General features: G+C 34.6%; 2 protein-coding genes across 3 annotated transcripts in view; both read right to left on the reverse strand.

Moving 5' to 3' along the window:
* The window catches only part of LOC111456633 (agamous-like MADS-box protein AGL9 homolog), a 3,429-nt gene extending 1,742 nt beyond the window's left edge, over nucleotides 1-1,687 (reverse strand). Inside the window, exons 1-4 of the mRNA XM_023098610.1 lie at nucleotides 1,260-1,687; nucleotides 427-505; nucleotides 243-310; nucleotides 63-162 (exon numbers count right to left, since the gene is read on the reverse strand). Coding sequence (XP_022954378.1) covers nucleotides 63-162; nucleotides 243-310; nucleotides 427-505; nucleotides 1,260-1,444 — 432 coding nt within the window. The 5' untranslated portion in view covers nucleotides 1,445-1,687. The remainder of the gene's footprint in view (nucleotides 1-62; nucleotides 163-242; nucleotides 311-426; nucleotides 506-1,259) is intronic.
* Nucleotides 1,688-4,222: 2,535 nt separating this feature from the next.
* On the reverse strand, nucleotides 4,223-7,341 carry LOC111456630 (squamosa promoter-binding-like protein 16). Of its 2 annotated transcripts, XM_023098606.1 has the most exons (5): nucleotides 6,701-7,341; nucleotides 6,122-6,183; nucleotides 5,716-5,985; nucleotides 5,177-5,313; nucleotides 4,223-5,020 (listed from the first exon to the last, which is right to left on the reverse strand). In XM_023098606.1, the coding sequence occupies exons 3-5, from the start codon at nucleotides 5,970-5,972 to the stop codon at nucleotides 4,458-4,460; spliced, it is 957 nt and encodes a 318-aa protein (XP_022954374.1). In that variant the 5' UTR covers nucleotides 5,973-5,985; nucleotides 6,122-6,183; nucleotides 6,701-7,341; the 3' UTR covers nucleotides 4,223-4,457. The 2 variants fall into 2 exon arrangements, with proteins under 2 accessions (XP_022954374.1, XP_022954373.1); XM_023098605.1 differs by having other exon boundaries at nucleotides 5,716-6,183; nucleotides 6,701-7,340.
* Nucleotides 7,342-8,934: the final 1,593 nt, after the last annotated feature.

An 8,934-nucleotide genomic window follows, 5' to 3' on the forward strand; every position in this document is an offset into this window, starting at 1 on the left:
AAAAAAAAAAAAAAAAAAAAAAAAAAAAAAAAAAGGTTTGATGTTCGAAGGAGAAGAATTACCCTTGTTGACCTTATGTGCTTGAGTGACATATCAAGTTGCCTTTCAAGGGATTCAAGTTCTTTGCTACTCAATGGGCCAAGGTCTTCTCCCAAAAGGTTCCTGCTTAATTCAATTACCATTTACGTATGAGTAAAGATGGAAAGTAAAAGGAATATAAAAGGGTGGGGTTATTATATTGCCTTTGGGATCGTTGCAGAGCTTCGTAGCGAGCTTTAAGCTTCAAATACTCCTGCTGGCTGCTCACTTCCTATATTTAACCCATCCATATACTCATTTTCATTTTCGGACACATTTTTCAAATTAGAAATTGAAAACATAAAATAAATAAATGTAAATGGATAACTGAAAAGTAAGAGTGATTACCAAGGCCTCTCTTGTGGACACATTCGGCTCTGGTGCTCCATAGTTGCATTTCTGGTATCTCTCTAATGTTTTCAGCATGCTGGATTTCACAAATAATAATAATAATAATAATAATAATAATATAAACTAAAAACAATTAATTCAACTTTTAGAGGCATTCTCTATAATCTAACCTTACAAATATGAGTAGTTATTAGAACGAATAAATTACATATAATGAAGGATGTTTGTGTGAGTAAAGGTGAAAACCATTTGTGAGCTTCAAAATACAAAAAACAACGATGGTTAATTGCATAAATCCATTTCTGGGTTCTGACATATACATAAGAGTCTAATTTTTTTCCCAAAAAAAAAAGAAAAAGAAAAAGCAAAAAGTAAACCTAGTTATGATTAACTCTCGTTTGGGTTCACAAATACAATGGGAGGCAAAAAAAGAAAAGAAAAGAAAAGAAAACAAAAATCCCATACAGGGAGAAAAAGAAAGAAACCAAACCCTAAATTAGCGGGAGAAAAAAAGAAGAACCCTAATTTGAGAAATGCAAAGTATAAAATTGATCCATCCATCGCCCCATAGAGAAAGAAAGAAGGAGAAGCAAAGAAAAGGGGTTGAGAACAAAACCCTAATATAATTTAAATTTAAATTTTGAAAAGGAAAAAGAAAAGAAGTTAGCATGAAAAGGTTAAAAAAGAGAAAAAAGGAAAAGGGAAACCAAAAATTTAGAAATAGAAGAGAAGGAGCAGATCTCAGGAATGGTTGGGTTGAAACTGCTTTTAAAAAAAAACAAAACAAAGTAGAATGATTGAAGTTAAGTTTGTTAAAAGTGATGACATACCTTGAACTACTGCAAAACTCGTAGAGCTTTCCTCTATTGGAGAAGATGATGAGAGCAACTTCGGCATCGCACAGAACGGAGAGCTCATAAGCTTTCTTCAAAACCCCATTTCTCCGTTTAGCGAAGGTGACTTGCCTATTGATCTTGTTTTCTATTCTCTTCAGCTCTACTCTCCCTCTTCCCATCTTTTTTCCTCTCCTTCTCTTAAATCTTTCCTTCTTTCCTCTTTCCCTGCTTAACCTATGCTATGTGCCTTTCTATATATATTCTTCACATCTTTCTCCAACCTCCTCTCTCTCTCTCTCTCTCTCTCTCTCGCTCTCTCACAAACTAAACTAACAACACAAAACCCCCCCCATCCTTTTTTTCTTTTCCTTCTTTTATGCTCTCATCTCCTCTCATCTCCTCTCATCTCCTCTCATCTCCTCTCATCTCCTCTCATCTAGGGTTACACCTCATTCCCTCAAAAACACTCGTCCCTTCCAAAAATACAAATTTCTAGATTGATTGGACGGTGTTGATTAGAGATGAGAGGGGACGGGAGAGTGAGAAATGAGGAAAATGAATCAAAATGACACGTGTCGAGCTTTGAAGTGGGCGAAGGCTGTTACCCGTCTCACCATATCCCAACCCTCGGTTAATCATGTGACCTAACCTTAACAACATGAAACAAAAACAAAAACAATGCATTTCAAGTTTACCAAACTACCCTTCTCCTCTACTCCTATGCTAAAACACCTTCATACTTTAAAGGGTATTGCTACCTGTGTTTGCCAAATTTTAGATTAGCGAGAGAGACATGAAATTAAATTGGGTCAAGTGTAAGCACACAAACTTACAAACTCCAACATTCTCCTCCAAACATTCTCCTCCAAATCCAAACATTCTCCTCCAAATCCAAACATTCTCCTCCAAATACAAACATATGTTCTTCCTTCCTCTTTTCAATGGAGAATCTAATTACAAACATATTCAATTTATGTTACTTTAGGGATGCTTTGGTTAACATGGAACTAAATTAAATAAAACTTCCCTTATCCATGAATTCCAACTTCCACGATTAAACTAAATTTTTTTAACCTCCTTGCTCGCGGGGAACTTCAATTCTAACAATATATTTCTAAATTTTTTAATAAATATTCTTAAAATGTAAATTAAGTTAAATTAAGAAGCTAATGTCCTTAATTTGAGGAGGTGGGTATTTTGGATTGAGAGTAGCTCTAAGATCTTAAACCAAAATTCAATGCCATCATTATTCAATTTAATAGGGTTGCTACTAGGGTTAACACATGAGGAAAATATTAATGTCTTTTGATTGTTTTAAGTAAGGGTATATCGGGACCTTATAGTACTTCCATTCTAATTTAGCCCCCCTACCTCAAATTTGTTACTTACAATTTAATTTTCAACTCCATTTAACAAATTTTATATCAAACAATTATTAATCACTCACTATTTTAATTTTGTGTACTTTTTTTTTCAACTGTATTTTCCAACAACAATTTCTTGGACCAAGTTTCCTTTTGCTTCAATTTTCTTTATTAAACCCATTTTAATTTATTATTTTTTTATTTTTATTTTTTTTGGTGATACGCTAATTTTAAAATGTCGAGTTCAATGCTCTTAAAATTAAAAAAAAAAAAAAAAAAAAAAAAAAAAAAAAAAAAAAAAANAAGAGAACATTAATGAGAATTTAGGTTTTGGAGGCATAGGGTTTGGGGACCAATAAATAAGACATGAAGTGCAGGTGAGATGGCAGATGGTGAAAGAAAGCAATGTCTTTTTAACGCACCCCTGTGAGGTGGTCCAAACTCATAGTACTTTGGCAGCTGCACCTATGAATGTGGTGTATGTATAGTGCCCATTGCCCAACCCCTCCACATCTACTTCATCTATAAATGGTTAAATCTGAGAACTTCTAGGTTTTTAAAATTTTCCATTTCTCATTTTTATACAATATATCAAATCAATTTTATGATACTGGTATGTTCTTAAATATAGTTTTAGCTGTCTACCTAACCCTTCAAGTTAGTCTCCAATGCTAAATTGTAATAATCTAATTTTTCTCCTACAACATTTTCTTAATTTTGTAATAATCTAATTTTTCTCCTACAACATTTTCTTAATTTTGTAATAATCTAATTTTTCTCCTACAACATTTTCTTAATTTTGTAATAATCTAATTTTTCTCCTACAACATTTTCTTAATTTTAAAAAGGGAAAGATTTGTTTAGAAAACAAGTAAAGTGCATAAAAACAATCTACTCCTCAAATACTAGAAACTCATAAATGTAAGGAAGCAAGGCAAATATTCTTAAATATGCTAGACTCATGACAACCCAACAACCTTCTTCGTCTTACCCTTATTTATTCTTGTCTTTATCTATTATTATTATTATTTTTTTTTTTTTTTTTAAGAATGAGTATTAAGAATACCGAATAAGTAACCTCTTGTTGAATTAGATATGTACATAGACACTGTAAGAACGTAACGTAAAATACAATTTCTATGAATAATTATGATAAGTTTTCATGCATACAAAATACAAACATCAACATCAACATAAAAATAGTAAGTATAAGAAGTAGGAATGGGAACTATTGAGTTAAAGCTTTAAGAATGAAGAGAGATAGAGGGAAATAATATGGAATAGGCTTATCTTAGGCATATTGAATTTTAGTCGCAGGCCCCACTTCGGAGCCTTTACACTTTGTCATCAACCATAGTGGGCCATTTGATAATGCATTGTCTGGATTTTCCCTATAATTATGTATGGAATGAAATGTGAACCTACCTACTCTCATATTTGGTGAGGATGAAAGCCTTCTTTTTTTTAATTATAGGAGAGAAGATGTCAAATACAAAATATTTTCAAGCAATCACCAAATCAACTATTATATATAAATTTTAGTCAACATCATATGATCCATAACCAAAATCAACTATTTTGACTATTCCAAGAGAAGAGGAACTCAAAAGAGGCACAAAATTAATATTCGAAATCTCAAGTCTGAACAAAGTAAAAACATCGAAACAGACATTTCACACACAACACAACAGCATTCCTTAAAACTCACAGAACAAAAGAAGCAAGCAGAGATTGGAAGGTTAACCGTGGCTGAGTTAAATCCTGAAGAGAATAGGCATATTACATAAATCTATCTCAGAACCTACAAGAATGACCCGACTTTCATGTTTCAATACCTGAATAAATCTACAGATGATCCAGCAAGACCATCCTGGAACGTCGGGTAGCACCGGATGTTGGCATGGCTGCTACCGTCCGAGACCAAACCAGAATTAACAGGGTCACTCTCCAAGCCAAGACCGTCACTGTGGATGAAATGGGCTGGGGTGATGAGGTTGGATTGGCTCATGGAGCTTAGATTAATCTCCCCGGGCTCAACTGGTGTTGACAGAAGAGAGAGAGCACAGTCAGAGTTGAAGAACTGATCTGATCCGTTTCCGAGCACTTTCTGAACATTCTCTCCGTTGCTGGATTCAACGTCGAGAAATGGGCGAGCATCGGATGATTTGGGAAGCAATCCTATAGGGATGCAAGAGATTGCTAATTGTTTTTCTTTGTAATCACAAGCCAACGACCCAGGCAACATACTTTTTCTTCTGTCACCAAAGTCAAACTGTGAGTTGCCGCTGCAAAGAGGGGCATTGCTCTCGGGTTTGATCATTCCAATCCAAGAAGAGCTCACATCATTGCTGGCAGACAGTAATTGATTACCAAATGGTAAGAATCTTGGACCTGCACAAACAAGTGGTATGTACTTCGCACTGGTTCATCATTCGACAACGAAACAACAATGTAAACATTGGGAACAGTCATGGAATTCTTGGAAGCATGGAAGAGAATTCAATTGGATCGGACCAGGGAAACCAAGCCTAAACTAATAATACAAACCTTGGTTGCCATAGAGAAATCTTCCTGCATTTAGTGTCATAGTCGCTGGTTGAGGCTTTCTTCGACGCCGGTTGTGCCCATCGAGACGCTTCCTACAGCTTCGTTTTCGATCATCAAACTCCACCAAAGAATGGAATCTACAAGCACATGTTAAGGGAACTGAAACGAATGCCAAGAAGGGAACCAACCATACAAAGATAAGAAGTAAAATAAACACAAAATGTAAGTATCTCACAAATATTTGCATCCAACACTGATTCAACCATCTGGTAAAAGGCAAAAACATTAGCACATTTTAAAATATATCCATGAGGGAATGTTTCCAAGTATATCCTATCCATGAAAAATATGGATAAGTTTCCATATCCATGAAAAATATGGATAAGTTTCCAAGTACAAGATGAAAAGCAACAAGTTTGAGATATCCTATATGCCTAACTCAAATTATTTCAATCCGACAAGAAAATCATGAAAATTAACCCAAGGCAGAATTAATGAAGCAAATTGCAGATATTGATGTTCTAAACATTTAAACTCGCCTGCTACACTGCTGACAGAATCGTTGTTCCTGACCGCAAATGGTTACTTTTGGTGTTTTAGAATGGAGCTCACATACTTTATGGCGGCGATGATAGTCCCTGCATTTGCTAAGGTCTGAGCTACAACCATCAACCATACAGGAAGGGACTTGGGGACCGCTTCCAGGGGCGCGTGACCTCTTCATTAATCTCGAAGCCGATGACTCGATCAAAGAAACTCTAGTTCCTTTCATGTCATCCATAGAACCATCGCCCATATTACCAATGCCCCTGAGTCTCAAATACATCAAGCAACTTCCTCTACTCCAACACACTCTCAGTTTCCTTCTATGGTAGCGATTCGCAGAACGTTTTTTTATAAAAAAAAATGCAGACAAGACTGATTCTCAAGGTGCTTTTAACTTACTTCCAACAGAAAATTTCTCAGATCAGGATCCTTCCCAGTTCAGCTATACACTCTTCAGAGCACTGCTAATAAGATTAGATCAGAATAGAAAGGAACCAGACCAGGAACGATGAACAGAACGAGTTCAGCAGGGATAAGAAGATGCAATTTAAGGCATAAGCAAATACAATACAAACAAGCAAAGCGTTATAGTACTTCCCTTCAAAATCACTGCACACAAGTAATACAATCAGCACTCCCAAAGTTTCCTGAACTAGATAAAATTTTAAGTTCCAAAAGACGAGGAATATTGGCCATCTACAGGAAATATCCACTTCATTCACTTTCCTTTAAGATCTATTGTCAAATTTCGGAAAAAGTAGCTCACTGTCATCAAGATCAAAATCGTCCACTACAGCAAACATATAAGTGTCTACCTGACAAACAACTGAAACCCAGTTCTGCAGCATCATCACTTTTTTCACCCCATGAAATGATAAAGTAATCTCAATTTCTGGTCTCCACAAGTGAAGGTTGCAATACCCATAAATTGAATTTTCGTATAAAAGCAAACAAAAAATAGTTTAAAATGATGGGTACCTGGTAGAAATTCACAAGTCAAGCTGCATCTTCATCTGGGGAATCCGAGAAAGCTTAAAGAGGAGAGCAAATAGGATGAGATGAAGGAAGTGAAGAATGAGAAATGGCGGCTAAGACCAAAAGAAAATCGGATATCGACATGGGCAGGGAGGCTGAATCTGTAGAAGGTGTTAGAAGAATGGTAGAAAAGAAGCAAAAGGGAAGAAAATGAATATAAAAAAAAAAAAAAAGAAGAAGAAGATAAATTGGAATGCAAAATTGGGAAGAGTGGATAATGTACTTGGGATGATGGATGATAAAGGGAAAGGAGAAGAAAGGGATGGTGGGGAAATGGGAAATGGGAAATGGGAATTTTGGAAGCCTTCAGCTTTCCTCTTCAGGCCCAACTCCAAGGCATCGCGGTGGGAGAGAAGGAAAAAATGTTTGAGAAAAGAAGAAAATAATAGAAAAAAAAGAAACACACAGAAACGAGTGGCAAAGAAAGGGACAGAGTGTGTTCAGTTTTAGGAGCTGAGGCTTAGGAGGAGGAATGATGGGAGAGAGAGAGAGAGAGAGGGAGAGCGACCGAATGGAATGGTGGGATTTGGAAAAGGGAGGGACCCATGTGACTTCCTTCTTCCTATCTATTCAATCAATTTTTATAACATTATTTTTTCCATTCCTTCGATTAATTAATTATTTTTTATTTTATTTTATTTTTTGAGATGACTTTCATGGCTTACGTTGGCAATATATGTATGATTTAAGACAAACCTACCTTTCTCTGCTTCTTAACTCTGGTAGATATTTGTTGTTGAGATTGAGGAATTGATACAACTGGATTTTAAAAAATAATAATAAATAAATAAATAAATAAATAAATAATGGTTGGTAGCCCTAATTGCAAAATGGACACAAAAGCTTAACCACACGTTTTTATTGTGTATATGAGAAAAAAGGAAAAATGTGGACACCAAATTGTTTCTTATAATCTGAACTTCCAAATTTCCCTACCGCCGTTTTATTTTATCATTATTATTATATACCATTTTAATATACTATAGTTTAAAAATCTTTAATATAATCTTTAGTAGAGATTTCTTTTTTTTATTATTATTATTATAAAAAAATATTTTTCGTGTAAGAAAAAAAGAAGATGTGGTGGAACTTTGCAAACATTAAAAAGAAAAAAGAAAGATAACGTAAAAAGGAAGTAAAAATAGTTATCAAGTTACTAAAAAAAGTATGAACAACTTTTGAAGCTGTCATCATAAGAAGTTAATACAAAGAGGGAAACTTAAAAGGCCATAATTTGATAAAGAGGGTGAATGAATGAATGAATGGGGGAGAAGAAACCAAAAGGGATGGTGGATCCCACCACTCCTAAGCTTCACCCGGTTTATGAAAAAGGATGACTTTACAAACTTTTTTCATTAAATGTTCTTTTTTCTCTTTAATGGATAAGTATTTGTGAGGTGCTTTCTACAAACAAATGGCATTCCCAAACATTTTGGGTCAATTATAAACGCTATGCTTCATGATTACGCACATAATATGCCATTCCACAAACACCGCATCCCTTTACTGTACCAAACTTAATGCACACTGTTCTCTCCCTCACTCTTCATTTCTCAAATCTCACTTCCTCCCATTCTCTTCTTTTTTCTTTTCTTTTCTTTTCTTTTTTTTCTTTCTTACTCTTACTTAAGGTCGAGATTGAAAACCATGGTTGTTGGTATACGCACCTCTATTATATTATGAGGAATAGTGTGTTACCTCTCTTTGTGGTCACTTGTACCGTGAAACATCTCTCCATATTATCTATCATCCCTTCTCTTCTATGGTGTGAACTTGATATTTCAATAATATATGTGAAGCAAAAACAAATAAAAAGTTAGTTTATAAAAAAAACAGTGATATATTAAAGATCATAAGAACTAATAGATAAAATTCTTATCAAATGGGTTACTAACGATTGTTCTAAGAATTGTCTAATATAGCATGTTCAAACAGAAAGGGCACAACATGAATTGGTAGATAATGAAAATGTCATGTTGTGGTTCCAAACCCCATAAGAACTCAGTTGTATAGATCTTGTTCATTGTTCTGGTTAAAAATATCTTGACGGGTCAAGAAATTGAGGGTAAAAGGCCGAAGGATGAAAATCAAAATTCTAAGGATCAAAACTAAGATCAAGCGAAGAACCCCACAAAAAAAAAAAAAAAAAAAAAAAAAAAAAAAAAAAAAAAAAAAAA

The sequence above is a fragment of the Cucurbita moschata genome, unplaced genomic scaffold (genome assembly GCF_002738365.1).
Source record: "Cucurbita moschata cultivar Rifu unplaced genomic scaffold, Cmos_1.0 Cmo_Scf00018, whole genome shotgun sequence".
Classification (NCBI taxonomy): domain Eukaryota; kingdom Viridiplantae; phylum Streptophyta; class Magnoliopsida; order Cucurbitales; family Cucurbitaceae; genus Cucurbita; species Cucurbita moschata.

Bases quoted from the DNA above. Each gene is read 5' to 3' on its own strand.
- LOC111456630 (XM_023098605.1), bottom strand. From the start codon at position 6,002: ATGTATTTGAGACTCAGGGGCATTGGTAATATGGGCGATGGTTCTATG. The intron at 5,314-5,715 runs GCGAGTTTAAAT...ATGTGCTTGTAG, and splicing joins TTCTGTCAGCAGTGTAGCAG to ATTCCATTCTTTGGTGGAGT. The intron at 5,021-5,176 runs GTTTGTATTATT...TTGTTTGTGCAG, and splicing joins ATTTCTCTATGGCAACCAAG to GTCCAAGATTCTTACCATTT.